Genomic DNA, 23,817 nt, shown 5'->3' on the forward strand with positions numbered 1-23,817 from the left:
GATAAGTATCTGTTGTACTTCCCAGCATTGCGAATACTATTAATTCTGACCAAATCCCAACTCCATTTCCAGAAATGTAGCCCCAAACTTGGAAGGAACCTCCACCATGCTACACTGTTGCTGGCAACTAAACATTCTTGCACCGCCCTCCAGCAAACAAACTTCTGTCTGCTACAGCCAGAGGACCTGCTGCCATTCACCTCAATTCCTGTGTTTTCATTAATAGTTGAGTCACTTGGCCTTGTTTTCACGTCAGAGGTATGGCTTTTTGGCCGCATATTTTCCATGAAGAGCACTTCTGACCAGACTGCTCTGGACAGCAGATGGCTGTACCAAGGTTACACTGATTTCTGCCAATGTTGAGCTGATGGCACTGCTTCTGATTGTGCAGGGAAGTAAACATTATGTATATTTCTTCTACTGCACTAAGTTTCCTTGCCCAACCACTACGTCTATGGTCCTCAACACTGCCCGTTTCTTTGTGCTTCTTCAAAACATTTGTTAACCCCCTCCTACACAGCTGTTTCTGTTTCAGTTACTGATTTTCAACCTACACATTAAATTGATGACCATTAGTAGCTATATTGTTTAACTATACACCTATATTCAACTATACACGATATGCCTACAAAATCCCTCACTTTGTGCAAGTGTGCCTAGAACTAATACTGTTTTGAAGGCTTTGGGTGTTTTTACAACAAATAATGATTAGATTTAGCTTTTTCTGTTCACCAACTTTGCATTTTCTTAAATGATAAAAATAAACTATTAACATGCTGTAAAACATTATTACTTTATATTATATAAAATATATACTGTATATATATACCTAGAGTTATATTAAAAAGTCATCCAGCATCTGAGTAATGCAGTCAGTAAATGGCACAATTAATGAAGAGTAAATGAGGGTGGGCTTTTTTTTATGCTACACATAAGTTGTTGATGGAATATGAATGGTGCTCAACATAATTAAGATGAGGTCAGGAGGTTTATATAGGAATTTTTTTCTAATTTGATGCAGTTTTCCTAAGTTTTCCTTGAAGTGTACCTGTCAATGGTAAAAGTAAGAGTTTGTGTATTGTGCAAATCACGTTTCCAAGACATGCATAGGTTAATAATAGTTTACTTGCTGACATCCTTAGGCTATTAATGTTTAAGTGTTTGAAATGCTGGTGAATAGCCAGGTAACTGCATAAGGACCCATAACGAATAGTGAATAAACTTGGTAAATTTTACATAAATTGGTGAAGTGTACATGGCAGGGGTTGTCACTGATATCTACTAGGCATTGGATTCAATATATATATATATATATATATATATATATATATATATATATATATATATATATATATATATATATATATATATATATATATATATATATATGGAAGGCAGTTACCCTTAGGTGCCAAAATGTCACCTGCACCATGTCTAAACCTGTGAATACATTTAGATCTATTTAATGCAGAATAATTAGAATTATTAAAGTAGTTCTTGGATGAAGAAGTTTAGGTAAGATATTTCTTATAACTTAAATCATATTACCTGCATACTGAATGGTCTATATTATTTTAAATCAGGCTGATGTTTGTTCTAGGTGCTGCTGTTCTGTATAGGGTATTTGTGCCACTTTGTGCCATCCCTGCTGCTTGCTGTGTGCTGGGACCCATTAATATACTTAGAGTTCTACATTGTTTATTTATTTATTGTTTAGTAACAAACCAAATAATTGTTCAGCAGAACAGGTAAGCAACAAATTTGATTATGGAGACAGCGCCGTAATTATGTCATGTTCCCTTATTTTCAAATAAAAAACAGCTAGGTGTCACAGACATAGTGTGCCAAAGCTCAAACACCTAAGGTTTAACATGTGTAATCTAGTGTTTAAAAAGATAGAGAACATAAAGCTCAGATTTTTACCAGTAGTAAAAATAGTTAAAACGAGTAGACAGGCCCAATGCTGAAGAGACACAGAGCTCACTCTTCACTGATGAGGACAGACTATACTACCTTGAAAGGTAGAAAGGTCTTCAATTTAAATAATGTGTCCTTCAAAACTATACAGGGTAACCTGCCTTTGGCTCAATTAAGTTTGAATTCAATGAAACATTCTAGCGAGAAAGAAAAAGCGGGGTACTACTTAGGACGTACATGTAGAAAGAAATCTCACCTCTATTATGCCTCTCTATAAACGTAATTATGAAAGAAATATTTTCAGCTCACTTGCTATCAATCTACAATGTGAAAGCTAGTCACAGTCTAGTGCTAACTACCCAAGGATATTTGAACAAATCTTTTATTCACATACGTGACAAAACAAGTGACGCTTATATAATATATTCTAACTCATTGTTCAGTGATATTAACTTTGACAATTGCTTTCTTGTATAACAGCTGGGCAACAGAATACAGGGTCGAACGGGATCATTCAGTTGTGCAAAGACTGATGCAGGCACAGAGCTGGGGCTATCTGTACCAAGCACTCTGCAATTTAACAAGGTAGACGTCATTATTTCTGCCATATAGATTTCAATTTTAAACGTTTTTAAATGTGAGGCCCCACTATTAAATTATATATATATATATATATATAATCAAATAACAGATGGAATAAGTTTCTTGTGATAATACTTTTTTTTATTGGACTAACAGAATTTAGGAATGACAAACTTTTGGGAGCTCTTCTCCCTTTCTCAAGTCTAAAACGACACATAGAATTCAATGTTGTGTGGCAGGGGAGGGGGCTTACTGCTCAGATCTGATAAGGGAGGGTGTACTTTCTTTTTCACGAAGGGCAGGCTTATGAGATAAATAAAAGCAAATAAGGCAGGGAATAAAAAAAATTACTTTACTTAATAGTAAAAGCTGCCAGGAAATAGAAAATGAAAGCCTGATGAATTTATTTTCATAAGCTTTCCAAACCAACTGGGTACCAATACATGTCACAATGTGACATTTGCTAAAATAAGCTATTGTAATCCCTGCGACATTGTCTGCTTATTATGGGACATTCTAATTAACATGAAAAAATAAACTTTACGTTGTAAGTGACAGGAATGCCAGAAAGGTCATTCATGAAAAATTACATGACCCACTAGAGTCTGATAGCAATTTGGTTATTCATGTCTTTTTTTAGGATATTTCCAACTGAATTATCAAAATGGAATTTAATTAAGTGTGATATTTGAAGAGACATGCAATTCTGAGAGGTTTTCTTCCAATTTTAGGATAGGAAAATAGCAATTTATCGGGGGCATGAGTGACTATATTACTACAACAAAACTGACAGGCCCGAGAGGCAACAGAACCCTATTGTACCAGAAATAGAAGTTAACTACATAAGTTTCTTTAATTGTTTTTTTGTTGCACTTGCATTCTGTACAAGTTCATATATATTTAAAATTTCTCTCATTCAATTTTAAATCAAAAACTTGTCTCTTTAAATTAGAAATACTCTATGTGCAGGTATGGACAATGTCTACAATAGTGAAGTCAACTTGTGTTGTGGGAACTTCATTTAGTTAACCTAAAATCCAAGCCACTCCAGAGTTTGGCCTTGATGCAAACGCTAGCATTATGATATACGTGCAGAGTTTTATTATTACTATTATCATTATTATTATTATTTTATCATAACAAATGTACAATTTTTTTTACAATTTACCCCTAACCATATGTGAAGTATTAGCAGCCACAATATTAATCAGCTATCTTAATCTGAATAATTTCCATTCAGAGTATATTTTAATACATTGAATATACATTGAATGTTATAATAACTTAACAACTAATCAACAGATTAGTTGTTGAGAAGAACTCTTGAGGTCCAGAAATATGCGACTCCAGACCTCTTTCTATGTTGGCCCAATAGGTGTTACCTTCTATGGCTAAAGATTCCATATCTCCTCTAGGACCAATACCTTTATATCCATTTACCTTTTAGAAAACTAATTTCTATGAAATACATTCATACAAAGAACTTATTTGCAAAGACTGATAAAGGCAGAAAGATGGGGCTATCTGTATCAACCACTCTACAAACACAACAATGTTCCATTTATAGCTGTCCACGTAACATCTACAAGGTACCGTGTGTGCTTAATACAAATAAAGGGCACACAACGGATGGCAACCAATGTATTAATTACAATTACGTGTTCTGCTGAGCAATTTACTTTTAACTATTGTGAGAAGCTAGATAAGCAACACATCAAGGTTTCATTTACTGTCCAATGCTATCATACATTATACCACATTAAGTAAGAAATAATACACATAACTACTGATTGTTAATGCTGTGCCCTGCCAATATATATATAATTAAAGGTGGGTTACAACTTCCACTTACCATTACTGTTGCAGCTGCAGCAGCTGCTTGTGCTGCTACCGCAGCCTGGTTGGCTTGATGCTGTGCGGCTTTGATTTTGGCCTGCAAATGTGCAGGAGGGTGAAAATATTTGCATTTCTCCCTCATGCAGCGACCCTTAATGTAATCCATACAAACGGTTACAGTATTATCATTTGTATCAATCATCGTGCTGTCTGCTGGATGAGCAAAGCGGCAGTCAGTTTCTCCCCTTGCACAGTTTCCTCTCTGAAACTCCCTGCATACCTACATAGGAAAGACCAGGGCAAATCACTGTGTATCTGACCATTTACGCATTTCAGTGTTATTACAGCAGAAATATTACAAAAACCTGCACACATGCCAGTCCAGCCTTTGTACCCCTTGCTCTTGGTTAATGGTACATTTTCCTAACATAATCTATGGTGTCAACAAGAACCTTAGTATCTCAGTATCACATTGCCCTATCTCTCACCTGGAAATTCATTAGTAGCTTATCCAAAAGAAATGGTAGCAGAATATATTTTTGTGAGAAGATCAGTCTCTACCAGTGCTGTCAAGTGTTCCCTTCAAATACTGGTTTGAAAATAATTGTTTGCACAATAAATATGTAAGTTCATAGTTCTGATCAAGCATTGTCATCCAGACCATCGGGAGCCAAGGAGGTTATAACACTCTCCCAGCAGCTTACAGTTCTGGACCTTGTTTGTTAGGAATATAATGTAAAGAGTACCTCCAATTTATCTGTCCTGAGAAGTTTCTGAGTAGCAGTTGAGCCAGAGACTGATACAGGCGGACTTCCAGGGACAATCATTTGTGTAGAGGGGAGTATTTCTGTAGGAACTAATCCAACTCCAGGTGTCATCTGTGTAAGGTACGGGGCAAAACTAATAGCTGTGTTTGTTCCTAATGCAGGGCCTACAGGAAATGTGGGCTGAAATTAAGAAAGAAAGAAAACAAGGCACAACAAACAAGAACACACAGATTAAAAAGAGCGTAAATGTAATAGACTGGACAGTTTTACGAGTGATATTTTTTTTATGCAAAACAAATCTTTTCATATTCATTTCAGTAATGATTGTTATACATATAACACGAAGAGGTTATGTATAGTGAATGCTTCTAGAGCAATATAGTAGAAGTTGAGCAATCTTCATAATAAACAGTGAAAGATCCCTGTGACTGTTCTACCTTTCACACTGCTCACAACTAGGTATAATATCCTTATCTTTTCTGTAAATTACTATTGCAACATGTCTCTCCTTATATAAGCCATATAGCTGTGATTGGCCAGTCCATGACCATCTTTGAATAAGGATAACTTAACTCTTTCTGGTTACCCTTTAAGCAGCTGTAAAATAACCGCAAACCCAAAAACAGAAGGAGGTACAAGTGAAATTACATATAGTAATACACATAGCTAGCATTTTTAGCTAAGTCTTGCTGTTTTTAAAGATGATGCCACGGGATCAAGATGCCTGAAATCCCTATATTGTTGATTATCGCACAAAGGCTTATCTATAATGAATGCCGCTAGATATTTTGTCTTGTTCTGCAATCTATTTTGGCTTCTCTAGATGCTGCAAAAAAAGCCAAGTGCTATCACACAAAATATCTACTTTTCTCTAACATTCTCCAGAATCTGCTTTTGTATTATTTGGGAAACCATGTGTGACAGAAATCAGTATTAAGATACAAATACAACATCATTTGCTGATGCTCTTTACCGAGAGCGTGCTGGACTGCTGACCAAATGTTAATCTGAGTAATTGGGAAATAGATGGGCTGAAAGACTTGTTTGCATATTAAGCGACAAACTTCTGGAGATGTTAATTAATGTCTGCCCCTGCAGAATAGAATTATGCCAGTAATACATGTTAATAGTTTATAGCACAATTTCCCATGACAAACCTAATCCTGGATTAATGTATTTCTAGGTCTAGTGTCGCAACCTGAAAAACAAGACTACATTTCAACTGTGTGTGTCATTTTATTAGCATTATTGTGGAATTAAAGATGTTTATACCATGAGTGTCTGTGATTTATAGAAAGAGTAGAGTTTTTAACGTAAAAAAAACTGAGGAGTAAGCTAACATTAGTTTTAAATCAGAGGTTTCTCAAATTACAGCAAAGGGAGGAAACACTAGTACCCATTGGATAGTTGCTGCAATGTATTAAGCTATACAGATATTCAGAAATCACCTCTATTCAAGCAGATATGTCAACTGTCAACAAAATATATACTAACTGTGAATTCAGATATTAGAGTTAAATATGAAGAAATCAGACTACACAGTAATGTAAATCTGCCCACTGCAGCTGAAGACTGACCCGGGGTCACATTCTGAGAGTTCCCAAGTATGACCACTGGTAACAGTGCAGTAAGCTGATTATTAAAAGGGTTCTGATTTGTGAAACCTTATTTGAGCAATGCTGTGCTACTACCTATGTCGTGTTTGCCCACTGTACAGAGCTATGGAATATGGTGGTGCTTTATAAATAAGGAAATAATAATCGAATAATGCTTAGTCCAAGGGACGATCCTAAACAATACATTGCGACTCTTATGTGGATGACCACCATGATCTTCTTACTCTCAGTACTGGTTTGCAAACTATTCTGTTTTTGACAGCATAACTAAATTCCAAGGACCACAAACACTTGTCTGTGTGTTTCCACATGTGTGTTCTTACCATTGGCTGGAGCTGGGTTCCTGGGAACATAAACTGCATCTGTTGGGCAAGCATTGCAGCTGCCGTTTTCTGCTGGATAAGATTGTTCCTGCCATTTATTTCTAGCTGGGTTTTTAAATGTGTTGGCGGATGAAGATATTTGCAGTTCTCCCTTGAACATCGTCCCTGCAAAATATTGCACCGTTAGTTGTTAAAGCTCAGATCACTTGTCTCCATGGGTACAACAAAATACTGGAACCCCTATAAACACATTCTAATCCAGCATCATCTTACTAAGATGGTTACCAAGGAAGGATCAAGTTTTAATAGACAGGATTAGAAATACACTTAAAATGGGGACAGACTTTGCAGGAAATCAACTTACTGTATACATAAAGATATGCTTGTAACAAGGGCAGTTACAAGATTCAGTACAAGTTACTATAGAAATGTTTTTAAAGCAAGCATTCACATTGAAAAGTCTAAAGACTAGCAGCCACAAGCCATTGGTAAAATGCACAACACTCAATGGCCTCAAGTTAGAGTTGCCAAGTGGCTGGTATTTGACTGTTTCTTAAAAATCTTAAGTGGTTGATGGTTGGATACCCTGACAGACTCTATAAAGAGCCAGTTTTTGCAGGGAGAAGGCTGTTTTCTGACAGCCTGCTTTCCCCTCTGACAGTAGAAGTCACATTGCTTGCTCCTTATCGTCAGACACAATGTAACAATGCTCCAATATAGCAGGCAGTCTCCCCTCTCAGCAGACGCAATACAATGAAGCTCATGCATTATAACTAATGCTCCCAGCACAGTACTGACCTCTGCCTTTCCAGCCTGTCCCTGAGTGTAGTCATTCCAGCCACCATATGAACTTTAACACATATGACAGCTGAGTACCAGAGAGCTAGTTTGTTGTAGAAACTACAAAGCAACCGTAAAACAGCAATTACAAAAGCCGTGACTGTTCATAATACAGTGTCAAGTCAAGTAAATGACAATTTTTTTAAATTGTTAAAAAAAGGACATAAAAGTGACCTAAATTTTATACTTGTTCTAGAAGGCGACCCTACAGTCTAGAGGCCTCTGACTGACCCAGAACGGAAGCATCACAACAGCAGTGATTAAGTGTTATATAATCATAACTGGGAACTCTCCGGTGTGAAGCTGCACTCCGGGTCACCACAGAGAAACTTTCCCTCCATATACATCCCCTTTTGCAGGCTGAAACCACTTAGCCCTAATTACTGCTACAAGACAGCTACTACTCACTCTTTTCACCCTTTTGTTTCAATTAACCATACTACTCCTTTAGATTGTAAGCTTACGAGCGTGGCCCTCAAAAGCCCACCATTCCTGTCTTGAACTTTGTATAAAGTACCATAACACTAGATGGCAAGCTCACAGACAGGCTTCTCAACTCCTGATGTGTCTGTATGTATTAAAGTATATTTGTTATGTCTGTGTTAACTGCTTCAATTAAATTGTACAGTACTGTATAACTTCTTGGTGCTGCATAAATAAAAGATAACATACTAATAACCATGATGTTTTTCTGGCTGTGGGGCTAACCCTGCATGTAACATCAGTAGGACTGACCTCTGATGTCAGCAGGACAGCCTACCTGCATCCTGGAAAAGGTGTGTATATATATATATATATATATATATATATATATATATATATATATATAATGTATACACATACATAGTATCACGTTTGGTCAGGTGTTAGGAGGTGGTGGTACCATATAAGCAGACTAAACAGCTGGATAGAGCTTCCAATGGTCCAAGGTCGCCTTTCAGGGGATGAGGGAGTGGTGAGGATTACGCTGAACTTTATATGAGTGCAATGTAACTTGTTCATTAAGAAACTTGTGATCATAAGTATTACGTTCCTTTGCTTAGGCATAACTATGCATTTTCAATTGCACTTGAATTGAAAAAAATACTAATAATACTTTCTATTAGGGCGTCTAAAAACTTAGAGGTGTCCCTGAACTCAAGTACAGTAATAGTGTTTAGACACATTTTGAGCATGCTGAGAAGTACAACCCACCCACACAAACACACACATGCATAAAACAAAAATTATACATTTTATTACACAGTTTTAACATATTTCTGCACTTCTCAATGTCTATTTACAAGGCTGTTTCCCTCCTACACTTTGCTGTATCACTTGATGAAAGACCCTGCCTCAATGCCAAATTGCGGTGCTGAACAACACAGCCTCCTGGCAGATGGCAGCCTCGGCTTTATTTCAGAATATTAACAGATCTTCAGGTATCAGATGACTAAGCTGCTCACAGGAAGACTGGACTACTTTATCCCGCTCAGAAAATATCTTCTGAGTCAGCTTTATATCTGATCTGACCATAAGGAAAGGGTAAAGCAAGAATAAGTTTAATAATCTATGCTTAAAACGGTCTCATTTCATATTTAATAACATTAGGACAGCAATGTGGCAGATATTTAGACATTTTAACAATACTTTTGCTCTCATTTTATGTGATATTAACACCACAGGACACTACACATTGTATCTACACCAACAGCTGTTACTGGGCAACCCCTTCCCCCATTAACATTTTCCACCAAATATAATTATGAACATCAAAGATTTATGGAAAATATGGTTCTTAAACAGAAAACGTTTGTTAAAGTGCTAACATTCCGTCTAATCGAAAAACAGTAAAACAGGTTTACACTAAATAACTGGCACTCACCAGCAAGCACCATTACATATGATCATTTAGTGTATGGTACTGTAACGTGTAGAATTGTGGAAAAATGACATATATGCTAAGCCATGAATTATAAAGACCCTCATGCTATAACGGCCTATGTTCGGCCTATGGTTTAACCAATACACTCCCAAAAATACTCCTAAAAAATACTGAGGGATTATATATATACATATATACTGTACACATAGTGTAATCTTTTTTTGTTTGGCTTTAGAAACTTCGATATATATATATATTATTATATAAAGCTCCCTTAGAATCCTCAGGATAGTCAGGTATATGTGGGCGCATGACAACAGCACTACACAGATTGAGACATCATTATGGTTTCTAACTGGCACGTTATAAAGGATGATGTGCTATAGAATAAAACAGAGACCGTACCGCATAATGAACGACTCTGTATCTGTATTGACACTCTTGATATTTATTACTTTTGATGCTGTTGCACAAATATGCCAAATAAAATACATTCAGGTAAAAATACATATGATTTAATGTCAATATGCTTTTCCTTCGTTTTCATATCCAATACACTCTGATACATTGTTATTAGGAACAGAGATGATGAAAACATGTTATTGTAGGAAGTCACTGAAGCAAATATAATCCTATTTTCTCTTACATCTTTTGTATTTCAGAGTAGATTAGGATTGTTTGCAGATTTAACCCATTGTGGTATTTTGATCTCTTTTCTGGAACATAGTCTTTGATCAGCACAATAAAAATAATCAATACCTTATATTAGGAATTAGGGGAGTAGAGTAATATATATTTACATTTTGGGGTAAAATGGGGCTTAGAAGTTTAGAGAATGAACAGGGATGTGTAAAGGGCTAACTTGACCAGTCTTTGAAGAGAAAGGTATTGTTCCACTTAGCTCTCAAGCTTGCTAAACAAATAAATCTCAGCAGAACAGTCATTTGATTCTGAAAGAAGCTCGAGTCTTTGGCCCAACCCTATAAAAAATACAAAGGTTTTAACTTTATGGCACTAGGAAAGAAGTTTCTAATATTGTGTTTAGCAAGTGGGACAGAACAGTTAATTAAAATCTCACTGAATTAAAGGCCTCCTTTGTTGACACACAATATTATCTGTTTATTCTTATTCATAGAAGAAATAACAATAATTGCTCTGTATAACAACACAGAAGAATATTTAAAAACTATTTGAAAGGTTTGTACCAAATTCCCATTGTACAAGATGGCTATCATGGGTACAATAAAAAAGTAAAAGGCAATATAGCATAAACGATTTAAAATCCATAATCACGTAGGCAAAAATAATGCAAAAAGTGTAGTGTGGAATAGATCAATCAATCGATAGCCCCTTAGAAATCTCATGTTAGGATCTCTCTAAACAAAGCCATCCCAAGCCAATCTGATATTTCTGTTCCCTAGCAGTAATCAAAGAAATCTTCCATACCCCTGATCGACTAAACCCACCCATTCATTAAATGCAGAAGTATGTTCAGTCTTCCAGAGAATAGGGACTTACCAGCACTCTGATGAACAATCGGGTATTTTTTATGACATAACTTGGATGTTGGGGTAAGATGGAAGACCTAACTTCTGAAGTTGGTTAATAACCTAAGGTTATATTTTGGCCTGCCTATGAGAGGAAAAAAACAAATAACACCAATGCCAACAACACTAGTGACTAATATGCTAGTATTACAACCCAAAAGGAGTTACTGGCCATAGATACTATTCATGTTGGCGCCACGTGCTGGAGTTAGCGGAATCTAAAAGGTTTATTGGTAAAATAGCCTGCTAAATTTGCTTAACTCCAGGGTCGCATACTGGCATTGTAAGCCAATGGGATATACCAGGGCTTGACAAATTTGTTGTGAATCTAGGCGCCAGGTAAAAAAGTTAGGAGCCAGGATTTTTTTTAAACTAACAGTTGGTCAGGAGTGATCTGATCATCATCAGCCCACTAACTAAACTCACAGCATTTGACCTGGAAGCACCCTGGACTTTCAGGTCAGTGCTGTTTTTTTTTTTTATAATTTTTTTTTTTTTTTTTAACTCTTTCGATGCTGATGTTCCATTGGAGCACAGCATTGACTGATATTTAGTCCACACAAGCTTGTGGGGACAAATGTTAACCCCTGCAATGCCACGAATGTCATACACAATTGTGGCACTGAAGGGGTTAACGCTGCACTGTCGCTCTCAGGGAGGGATCAGGCAGCAGGGGGGTGTTGGGGCTAGTCTCCACACTCATGTGGAGACCAAAGAAGCCTCTCCCCTGTCCCTGAAGCTGCCTCTCCCCTGTCCCTGAAGCTGCCTCTCCCCTGTCCCTGAAGCTGCCTCTGGCAGCTGGGACTCAAATTGCTGGTCTATAGACCAGCCATTGCAGGGGGGAGTCTTTGATGACTGCTGTAGGCTTCCATGCCTACAGGAATCATCAAAGGGCTTGTGGGAGCTCTTTTTTTGCTGTTGCTGGTCTGCCTGGGCTTCCAGGCAGACCACCAGCAGCAGAGCCCCTTACAAAACGGGAATTAACCCCTAAATGCCGCGATCGCGGCATTGAAGGGGTAAACGCTGCACTGTCTCTCTCATGGAGCGATCAGGCAGCTGGGGGGTGTTGTGTCAGGTCCCACACACTTGTGTGGGGACCCAATCAACACACAACCCCCTTCCCTGAAGCTGCCTGTGGCAGCTGAAAACACGATTGCTGGTTTTGCAGCAACCGCGTTTCAGCCTACAGGCTCACTCCGTGGTAGTGATCTCAGGCTCGGGGGCGGGCTCGGAGTGGCTGTGCTGTCTGCCCAGACTCCTGGGCAGACAGCAGCAGCAGCGCCCCCCGTGTGGTGACTCAGCCTCTAACATCCACACTTTTTTCTGGATGTAAGAGGCTGACAAAACCTAGGCGCCAGGACAAGATTCCTTGTCGCCATGGTGACCTGGCGCCTGGGATTTGTTGAGCCCTGGGATAGACCGACGACTCGCACAGACTAATGGTGATAACAGCAGCTTTCCCACTTAGTCTGAAAACATTAAAAAAAATAAACTAAAACAGTATGGGAGAATGTCAACCAAGCTGCAAAAAACAAGCATGTAGTATCAGCAACTTATTACCTGCAGAGACATACATTATGATAACATTATAGTTGGGCATTTAATAAATCTAGCTTACACATCCCAATGCTTAATTCATGAATTTGCCAATTTCACAATGTCTTTTTTCATTGTTACATTCTCAGGGTAAGTATGCCAGCACTCGGAGAGCATCTATGCATGATGGGCTACCTGATCTTTGAGGAAATCATCATTTTTTTGTGAGGCGGGTGAGTAGCATGTCTCTCACTGAGAACTATGTTGATATTTCATGGTTTCTACTTGGGCTTAGGTTCTGTGGATCTTAGATATATTTACCATGTTAAGGTTACAAAACCTTGCCTCTAAGCAACCATTCCACTCGGCAAACAGACATGTACCTATATTAATCATGAGATTTTCTGGAAGTCTTAACCATATACATTGATTGTTAAAGAATAATAAAGTCAACTCATACAGATGTAATTTGATAACTGTATACTGATATCGACAACACTCTGCAATATTGAAGCATAAAGGGTATAGGTCACATTAACATTACAATAAATTATGTCAGCTCTCAATAGTAAAGTGGGTATAATATTAAACATCACAAAGAAGCAGAATAAACCCTAAACAAAGCTTAAAAACTTAAGTGGTAGAAGAAGTTACACTTTTTATCCAGACACTTGTCCATTTATGATCTGTAATAAACACTCATAAAATGTTTAAATATATATATATATATATATATATATAAATCACAATAACAAAATCTGATTTTGTTGAAAAATGTGTGCTGTAAGAAGTAAAATCACAATACCCAGTGGCTCTAATGACATGGATTTCCTGGGGCTGACGGGATTTAAAGGTTAATAGCTAATTAGAAAAAATAGTCTCATTCTTAAAAACCTATTAATAAAACCCTCAGCTTATTAAACACATTCTGTATGTACTCTCAGCTGGCTTACTTAAAAATAGGATAAGCTGGGAAACTACTTTAGAAAACGGGCCCGCTGACGGAGAAAAAAAAAATAGGATACTGATTCAAACTGCTAAAGTTGCTACAATCATCATAGCAACCAATGAAATATCTCTACTCATTGCAATTTTGCCACTTTGCACCAGTAATGTTCTTTTTTTCTTAAATAACCCAACCAAATAAATTTTGGTTAGGTTTTCCCTGACCTGTAAGCCAAGCACACATAGTGGCTCGCATATAGGGTTGTCAAGTGGCTGCAGTTTGAGCCGCTTGGCTGGTGCTCCCTGCGAACCTTTTTACGTTTGTCTATTAGTTAGGCGCCGGGTATGCAGGTTGTGGTTACACTAAAAGTTAATGCAGGGAATAGACGGCAGACTGGATAGATGAAGCTAAATAGTAACTGAGGCTTCGGGCACAGCTATTTAATCACTAACCGCTGCCTTTCCAGTCCCTTCTTCTAATGCTGAAGTCACGGAGGTATGAGTGCAGTGGGGTCATGTAATGTAATGTAATGTACATGACCGTGCAGTAATACTGCAATGTAAGGGTGCGATATCTGATGTGAGGTGTGATTGAAGGAGCGAGGTGTGTTTTAAATGGAGTGTGCATGTGTGATAGCATGTGTTAGTGTGAGTGTGTATGTCTAAGCGTGTGTGTGTGTTATAGTGAGTATAGTGTGTATGTTACGGGTGGGGGAGCTCACCTCCCCAATGCTAAAGTGCAGCTTTCATATGTGTACTGTTAATCTCTCCAGGGCCAGAGTGCAAAACATCTGTGTGTCTATTTAATCAAATAAAAAAGGCACTATCACCGAGATGATTTTATTTACAGTGCATACACAGTACATATGGTCATAATTTTCACAATGGGCTTTCCATTTATAATTAAATGCAGACCTCAAGTAGTCTTTGGGCATAGGACTGTTTCCCCTAAAAGTGGTTGGATTACAAAGCGCCTGTGGAAATATGAATTACCATCTATACAAGTTAATAAAATGTTTAAGGTTCCACAAAAGCAACGTTTTCCCTTCAATAAAACAAAGCATGTACTTTTATAGTAGGAAATAAGAAATTTGCCCTTTACGTCCGCACATTAGGTGTTTGTGAAATCATTTTGGAAATCAGGATTTTGAAAAAAATGTAATTTAAAATTTAAATGTAATTCTCATATTGGTTTCCAGAGGGATTTTTTTCCATGTCTGAATCAAAATGGGAAAGCTCTTCTATGGGGTTTTGTTATAGTCAATATCGACAGCAATAAAAAGGGATTTATGAGTTGTGAAATAAGATGAATTTATTACTTTTTTTAACCTGCATGTTTATGCTAGCATAATATTGCAATGATACTGTCATATGCAGCAAAGTATTTATGTTAACAGGAGCTGTAACGTGCAGCACGGCACGATATACTAATTTCCTCTACAACAGATGGGAAGGTCACAGGATTACCTCCTTTGGTATGTCTATGTCGTTAAAACAAAGTATTTTGGATTGGGTAACAGAAATATCAAATTATCAGTCTCTGGCTTCAGTATTTCTTTCTATGCATCACATACATATTTAGGTTACATATTAAAACCGAGATTTCTGTGGACATGTAGATTTTAATGCATAAAATGCCCATATTTTTTATCAATTTTCTTACAAAATTTGCATGTGACAATAGATGATTATTATTATTATTATTATCATTATGTGATTTCCTTATCTTCTTTCTCAGGCCTGAGATGGATAATTTGTAAATTCAGTTGAATTATCCAAAAATATCAAACTGAAAGACATAAGCACACCAAAGGAGATAATCCTGTTAGTGTATATATTTGCTTTAGCTACCACCTCTTCAAGCACTAAATATCATTGAAATATATATACCCAAAGTGTGCAGAAATAAAATCATTGAAATCACTTTATTACATTTTAACATTTTGAAATATTTTGTAATACATACATTCCTTTTAATATATACAAAATATGTAATATATGTATATATATATATATATATATATATATATATATATATATATATATATATTTACCAACCCAAGCCTCAAGCAGTAAGCCAGTAACCAGAGTCATGCTGGGCTGTACATCTGTCCTGGGCTTTTTTAAAAGCTGTCTAGCACAGGATAGTGAGAGATGTGATGTGACAGTATGTCACCAGTATGTGCTGTTCTCGCATTACAACTTTCATTGCTGAAGACCGAACAAGCATGCAGTTAACATTCTTATCCGCTTTCCTAACGGAAACCCCATTCGGTTGGGAGTCTCTTTACTTCTGCCTACTGCCAATGACAGACTGTTAACATAGCTTTCTATAGAACACCTTAACTTCAGGTGATTATTCTCCATTATCCACTATAGGTCCAAAAACATTCAGGTACAAACCCTGAAGAGAACCCTATCAAATCAGTAAGTTAAGACGTTAGACGAGGAATGGTCTCAAGGGGCTTTGGTTCTCAAGGGGCCATAATCTTACCAGAGTTTTAGTACTGATATGCAATTTAAACACTACCGGTCTTCCACTGGGCAACATGGAACAATAACTTTGATCAAAAACTGGCACATGTGGAGTCTGGCACATGTATAACAGCACCTACAAGATTTTTAATGAATATTGGAAAAGACGTTTTGTAGCCTAGATTACCCCTTAATCTCGATAGCCCTGCTGTACAAATTTAAAGCAATCATTGACTTGCAATTAATCTAAAGTACATTTTCTTGAAATAGGATAACCACATGCAACTATTCATGTGTATCCAGCGAAAATTAAATGCAAAAAAAATATCTCTGTTTAATTTCACACAATTAAAAAGCAGGAATATTGTGCACCGACCTGACTGGATGAAACAGGTAGGTGACAAAATCTGTATTATGAAATTTATATTCACATGTGCGAATCACAAATACATACGCTTTCTTGCGTTACATGTAATTGTCTCAGCACTTAAGTATCTGTAACAGCTGTTTTCATCCTCCCAGGAACAGAAGATAATGAGACAAGAGTCAGTTAGTTCAAGTGTTCCTGAGGAATTGTCTCACAGTAAATACAGTGAAATTACCACTGTGAAAAATAACCATGTTTTTCTAATATTGAAAATGCATTAAAAGTAAAATAACTGACAGTTAAAAGTGGGATTTTATCCAAAAATAGCAATTGTTATCATCACTTTATGTCATTTAAAAAAAAAATCTCATTGCCCTAGAACATGTTTGATGAGTGAATTGTGAGCCATGGAAGACATGAGCAAAGATGGTGCTAGAACTTCCTTCAATTATAGAGTGACCTTCTGCTGCTTACTGGAGTCCAAAGACTTCAGACTGGGTTGATAGCAAAACTTCCCTGCATAAGAACTTGTGTAGAGCGCAAAGTAGATGTATTTACCTAGAACTACAAATTCAAAGAATTAGAAACCTCAGTTACCCGAGAATGACAAGTCCTAAATGTCTCCAAGGTTCAGGGGTTTATCAATTGTTTTTTTACTCCCTGAGGTACCCTTGACTTTCTTTTGATAAAACATTGTTTTAAACGTCATATGCCAATGTACAAAATTCTACGTTAAACAATTGTACTCTGTGTGCACAGCACTTTTATCTCTTTATCACAATGGCATTTCTCTAATCGCCTTCTTATTTTACTGACATAATAACAAAAGCTATATTTTAAAGCTACAGAAATAAAAGAAAAAGCCTGACTATAAGACTATAGGGAAAAAATACTAGTAAATATTAATTCACATGTAAACTACATATTTAATAAAAACTATGAGTGAGAAAACTGCATTTCTTGTTTTTATTTCCTTTTATTTGCCAACCTGCCACCTAGTTATGCACATCTGCTCCCAGGCTTGCCACTCTGCCCTCCAGATATGCCATCGATTATTATCGATTAGTTGTTGCAGCCCTACATCGGCTCTAGACATCTAACTTTTGAGGTTTCTGTCTCAACAGATCCTTAATCAGAACACGTGCAATAACAAGTAATAAATGTTTTTTTAAATTTATCTAAAGAAGACATTGCCAAAAAAAAAGCTTACTTTTCAAAGGGATATTTTGTGTACCGAAGCTAATGAAAGTATACAATGTGATTGTATTTGATGATAAAAACAATGCTTGTTACATTAGAAATACTACAGATACAGAGCATGAACTAACATGTAATATAAACATAGAGACTAGATTCATTAAATGATGCTCAGGATTAGCACTTAATCCTAATTTGCATGAAAAGTTGATATCTTTAGCGCCAATTGAGTTATCTGTGGATTTGTCTCTTCACCTATAAGCCAATTTTAAAAGCACACCTACTGCAATTCGCACCCTATGAGTTCCAGAACGTAAGCTTTCTAAACTAAAACAAGTAATTTTCTTCTGTTTATGCATCTATGAGAAGTGCTTAGTCCAATCCTTCAGAAAGTGTTGTGTTTTTTTGGCCTTATATATAACTGCCATATAGAAATGCAACAAAATGAGAAGAAGCACTTTCCATATGTCACGTTAGTGCGATATTTCCTGTAACACAGAGGAAAAAATATATGCGCTGTACTGCAAAAGCTACAATCATTTTCATTATTTTACACATTAATGGGGCATATTTTTTTTTCACATAATACGGGAATCATAGGTTTATTAATACAGACCTACCTTACTCTTAAATAACACTTCAATCTCTTAATGTTTATTGGATCCACCTTACCTTTAGGGAATCAAAGCAGGCAATAACACGTCCGTTTTCCACCTGACAACTCTTGGGTGGATGTGCAAATTTGCATTCCTCATCAGATCTTGAACATGTCCCCCTCTGGAACTGCCTGCACACTTCCAGTGTCAACCACTTTGTATCTCTTACTGGAGCTACATTCAAAGCCATGGTGGAAAAAACGAAAAAGAAAAACGACCCAACGCCTTTTTGGTAGCACTAAACGTCAGTAGAAACAATAATAATAAAAAAAATCCTTAGAAAGTTCTTGTACGACCAAAAGGAAAATATAGCTTGTTTTGCTGGAATAAACTATTGAATGAAGTCCAAAGACACATCAGAAGAGCTAAATAATCAAGTCACTCATTGATCTGGTCGCCCCACTCATAAAAGTTTGGCTGAGATAACATCATGTTCCCTGATCCCAATAGTGGAAAATATTAGGCTAGCTCAATTGTTTTCCATAAAGTAAGTGCAGTTCAACGGCGTTCCTCAATGGAATACTATTTCTTACTTGGCCACTTTTTGGTATTGATTAAGCAATGATCAAAACCAAATGGTGTCAGTCTTCCAGGGAATCCATAAAACCCTTTACTCCGAAATGCGTATATCCTTTTCTTTCTGCTGACGGTCAGTCCATTTCATGTCGGGCTATTGGCAAGTGAAGACATACAAGTTTATGGCAGCGACGCTTTGGAACAGAATCCTGTTTGGCAAGAATGCGTTAAAAACACAGACGGTATGCTGTAGCTCTAACTGGCAAAAGTGACTTTTGAGAAAAAGGCACTTTTCAAGTAAACAGCAAACCTAGGAGACAAACAAAGAGAAGAGAAAGTGTTAGTTTAATGAAAATGTACATGAAGAAAAAAACGCATAATAAAATTCAGCCCCACCCTTTGAAGCAAGTGGTGTTATAAAAAGGAACAGTATAATGCAGTTCTCTGTTCACATTATGAAATGGAGAAAAAAAAAGTTGCCTTCCCGAGAAAAGTTCTGCATAACAAGAGAATAACCAATTGAAACACATATTGCTGCAATATTCTAGGCAGGTATCCAGCAGTTGGGAGTGACTCAGAAAATGTGGCAGACGCAATAATTAGACAAGCCTCTTCAAAAACAATTCCGTCTAATGTGCATTAGCGTCCAAACCAATTTATTAAGACCCCAATTTCCAATTAATTGCACATTTAGTTCCACACACTTTATTCATCTGTGTATTAAAACAGACTTCCGTGAGATACGAGCACTGAATTCCACCAACAACATATGAGCTTCTAATCGTACAAAACGACATCTAATCCAACAATATGATTAACTATATATTCACTTTGTGGCAGCTCAGTGTAGGATTCTGATAAAAGAGGTCCAATATAGGATGGCATTGAAAGATGGTTACTAGCCATAACATTTTAGAAGCCACAGCTACCTGATTTTTGAGACTAGTGTAAGTCTGGTAAAAAAATGGTTAAATGCCCCCCAAGGTTCTGGACCTTTGTCAGCATATGGAATAACTATTTTATACCGTGTCTCCTACACAGATACATATAATATAATTTCAATGGGCTTCAAGCTCATAAATCTGCCTAAAAGCTACACGTGTCATACTAGGTACTGAATTTTCCAACGTTAACAGATGACCTTGTTGGTTTATATTTTGACCCCAAGTCCAGAGTATATGCCAACACAGCCAGATTAAATGGACCATATGACCATATGTTCAGTCTGATCACTGTTTTATCAAAACTAAATTCCTCGTTATTTCCAATACCTAGTCCATGCAATACACATTTTTTATACATTCTCCAAAAGCAATAAAAAAATGGAGGGTCTTAGGCACAAAGTAAATATCCATGTTTTAAATAGAAATATTATAATCTGCTATGAGTTTTAATTTGTGACACAACTCATTTTAAAATAATACTGTTTCTTTGAAGGCGAACTGCTGCCATTTTTTTAAATTAAAGGTATATTTAAAATTAATTTTTACAAATACTGTATCTTTTTCTGTCTTAAAATGGCTCTAGTTTTGAAATTCCCAGACAGCTGCATACTTGTCATGTATATTTGCTCTAGCTATGTTACTTTAGCCCAATCTATCATTCGAAAACACCATACATTCATCTTGTGGCGAATAATTAAATGGCTTAATTACCCAGCCCCACACTTTAATGAATGCCTATAGAGGAAATAATTAAGCAGGACTTCTTTAACATTGCCATAAAGAATCAGCATAGTGGGGTCTGTGTGGGGATAGTCACCAAAAGGATCACGTGACTGACAACAATGGCAGCCTCCAGCTCTCCAGGTAAAAGAAGTTGGTACAAAATAAGATAAAACCATACATTTATGTATACAGTACTATCTTTAATGCTAAAGGAAACATCTTTATTTTTCTTTCCCTTTAAATACCCAAGCAAACACAATCATTTACGTACATAAATCTTTATTGAGAAGCCGATGTACAGCACTGTGCAAACATTTTAGGAAGGTGTGAAAAAATGCTGTAAAGTAAGAATGCTTTAAAAAAAAAAAGACATGTTAATACTTTATTTTTAGCATTTACTAAAATGCAAAGTGAGACAACAGAAGAACTAAGATCTAAATCAAATCGATATTTGGTGTGACTACCCTTTGCATTCCAAGGGGTGGTTAAAAGGGAGATCACTGATCTCTCCAATCGGCCCCTTAACATTATAGAGGGCTATGCCATGCCGCGCTCCTTTAAAAGTGGGATGGCGAGATCTCTCCACATTTTGGAGAGAGTTCTGAGGAGGGATATTAAATTGGTGAAAGGTTTGCAAACTAAAGAGTCATAAGGAAAGACCAATGGATCTCAAAATATATAGCTAGGATGAAAGAAGAGAGAGTGGTGATTGAAACATTTAAATACATAAGGGATTTTGCAAAGTACAAGAGAAACATTAGAACAATAAGTCATAATCTAAAGCTTGATGGCCAAAGCCTTAGATGTAATGTAAGATGTAATGTAGATGTTTTACTTTACTGAGAGGGTGGTAGATAAGTGGGACAACCAGGGACATAACTAGAAACCTCAGGGCCCTGATGCAAAAATTGCCCCCGTGTCCCCCAAATAACTTGTCTGTGCCTTCATTGCCCCTTGCCCCCCCTTCTAACACACACTCCATCTCACCCACTTGTACAGCCATGCTCTCACACACACAATTACACATACATGCCAACACACACATGCACACAATTACACATCCATGCTCACACACACATGCACACATACATGCCAACACACACGCACACACAATTACACATCCATGCTCACACACACAATTACACATGCATGCTAACATTCACACATACATACAAACAGGGTCACGTTACGTTAGCGGTGTGGTCCAGGTCAGAAGGGCTCTTTCTAAACTTTTAAATTGGAAGGAGGAGACAGGAACATGGAGTCGCAGGGGTCGCACTGGGCCCCCTGTAGTTACAGCAGTGGGATAACCTCCAGTTGAAGAGGCTAATAGAGTGAGGGAAGTTAAACATGCATAAGATTGACTGATTAAGGTCTGAGTCTTTACATCAGGAAAAACAGCTGGATTAGACAGGCTGACTGGTTCTTATCTGCCATTAAAAATGTGGGGTACAATTCATAAGAATACAATAGTAAAGGGGTTCCTGCCATGTAGAGCTTGTCTATATAAAAAATAAGTCTAAATAGTATGCTGTGTTTATGCCACACGTTGCACTTTGTCTAGGGGATTTTTTTTAAAACTATTCTGGCTAGTAATTAAAAAAAAAAATTACCAAAAAAATTACCAAAAAAATGTAAAATTCCTGTTAGCTAGTTTTATTTACACTAGAAAAGTACAGTACAAGTCAACAGTGATTATGCCCACGCATCTCTTGTATATACAGAAGGTATCTGCCAACACTCAGATATGGCTAGGGGCTTTGTTGTGTTATCTCTAGCTCCATTCATCACCCTTTGTCACAGTTCGGCTGATCTTCAATTAAGTCACTTTTTAGCTAACATCCAAAGTGCAAGGAGTGAAAACAATAGAAGTAAGAGACAACCGTAAATTATCCTCTTACACACATCACAGACAAAGGCAATGAATTCTATCGCTAATACCTACACCTCTGCACCTGTGCAACACTGGGCATAGCCAAACCTCACACTGTCAGCCGATGGCTAGCTCAATGTGCCATTGTAATTCTAACCTTAAAATGCAGTGATATCTTGTACTTTGATATTAGCTACTATAAATACAGGGTACTAGAAAAATACATATCTATATTAAGACAAAATGAATGAACTGCAGATCCAGCTAGCAATTAAGTATTCTGACGTAACCTTGTGACCACCTTTGACAGCACTCTCCCAACACAAGTGGCATTAGTGAGCTAAATGCAGCGTGACACAGACAGCAGCGATAACAATGACTTGATATACAAAACATAAACTGTGGAGGTAGAGGTCATAAGGAAAAGGATCCCACTAAGATTATGAGAGACAAATGTAAGCAGTGGACTCAAGTGGAAATCACCAGAACCAGGGCGAAACACCAAAACACAGGATTTGCCAACAGATAACAACAATGCAGCTCCTGTAGTTGTTAGTTGCATATTGTTGCCAGCTTTGGTTCCTTTCTCATGTGTAGGACAGCCTCAGGCCTATCTTAGCATTCAGCGACTAAACACTACTTAGCAGGACCTTGAGCTAGACAGCAAGAAGAACATTTGATGAGCTGTATCCACAGAGATCAGAATTAGAGTAACTGGGTTGGCCTAAATTCTGAACCTACAGTCTCCTTGATAGATCCAAAGTCTTTAAGTGTTATAGACTGGCAATGGACAATCACAATAAAACTGCATCCTACATTAAGATAATTTTCATAACAATTTCTTAGGCTTTGAATTTTGTTTCTATTTGAAAAACAACACTTCTAGACCAACTCAGCATTAGTTGTTAATGCAATGTTATTCCGATTCCCTTGAGAGCCAACAGAAGCGCACAGTAACGGATAAATAACTGCAGTAGCTTGCAATTCGATTCTTTATGACTTCTCCATCATAAAAATACATATAGTGCTAAATAACCAGCGATTACGGTTTGCTAGCTGATTTTGTGGCTATAAATAACTTAATTTTTTAATGGCTCCTATAAGTAAATTTCACAGCATATGAATGTAACATAGCTGGGCTGCCCTCTATTTGCATAAAATCTAAATAATAGAACTGAAAACGCTTCTGGTGTTGTTATGGCAACAGTCTTGTAATTTCTGTTCAATAACATCACTTCAAGCAGTGCTGCTGCTGCCCAATCCAGAGTCAGCTACTGACGCAAGAAAAAACAA

General features: G+C 37.0%; 1 protein-coding gene and 2 long non-coding RNA genes across 11 annotated transcripts in view; 1 reads left to right on the forward strand and 2 right to left on the reverse strand.

Annotated features, from left to right (window-relative positions):
* MBNL2 (muscleblind like splicing regulator 2) overlaps window positions 1-18,943 on the reverse strand; it is a 35,549-nt gene extending 16,606 nt beyond the window's left edge. For all 8 annotated transcript variants that reach the window (XM_053455357.1, XM_053455360.1, XM_053455356.1 and 5 more), the window contains exons 1-4: window positions 18,485-18,943; window positions 7,042-7,206; window positions 5,082-5,282; window positions 4,352-4,615 (exon numbers count right to left, since the gene is read on the reverse strand). In XM_053455357.1, coding sequence (XP_053311332.1) covers window positions 4,352-4,615; window positions 5,082-5,282; window positions 7,042-7,206; window positions 18,485-18,658 — 804 coding nt within the window. In that variant the 5' untranslated portion in view covers window positions 18,659-18,943. The remainder of the gene's footprint in view (window positions 1-4,351; window positions 4,616-5,081; window positions 5,283-7,041; window positions 7,207-18,484) is intronic.
* Window positions 3,206-3,836, forward strand: LOC128473241 (uncharacterized). Its single transcript, XR_008346261.1, has 2 exons — window positions 3,206-3,494; window positions 3,553-3,836. It is a non-coding gene; the product is annotated as an uncharacterized LOC128473241 (long non-coding RNA).
* Window positions 18,944-19,100: 157 nt separating the features above from the next.
* LOC128473240 (uncharacterized) overlaps window positions 19,101-23,817 on the reverse strand; it is a 47,266-nt gene continuing 42,549 nt past the window's right edge. For both annotated transcript variants that reach the window (XR_008346260.1, XR_008346259.1), the window contains exon 2: window positions 19,101-19,294. This is a non-coding gene — a long non-coding RNA (uncharacterized LOC128473240). The remainder of the gene's footprint in view (window positions 19,295-23,817) is intronic.

The sequence above is a fragment of the Spea bombifrons genome, chromosome 2, assembly GCF_027358695.1.
Source record: "Spea bombifrons isolate aSpeBom1 chromosome 2, aSpeBom1.2.pri, whole genome shotgun sequence".
Lineage (NCBI taxonomy): Eukaryota > Metazoa > Chordata > Amphibia > Anura > Pelobatidae > Spea > Spea bombifrons.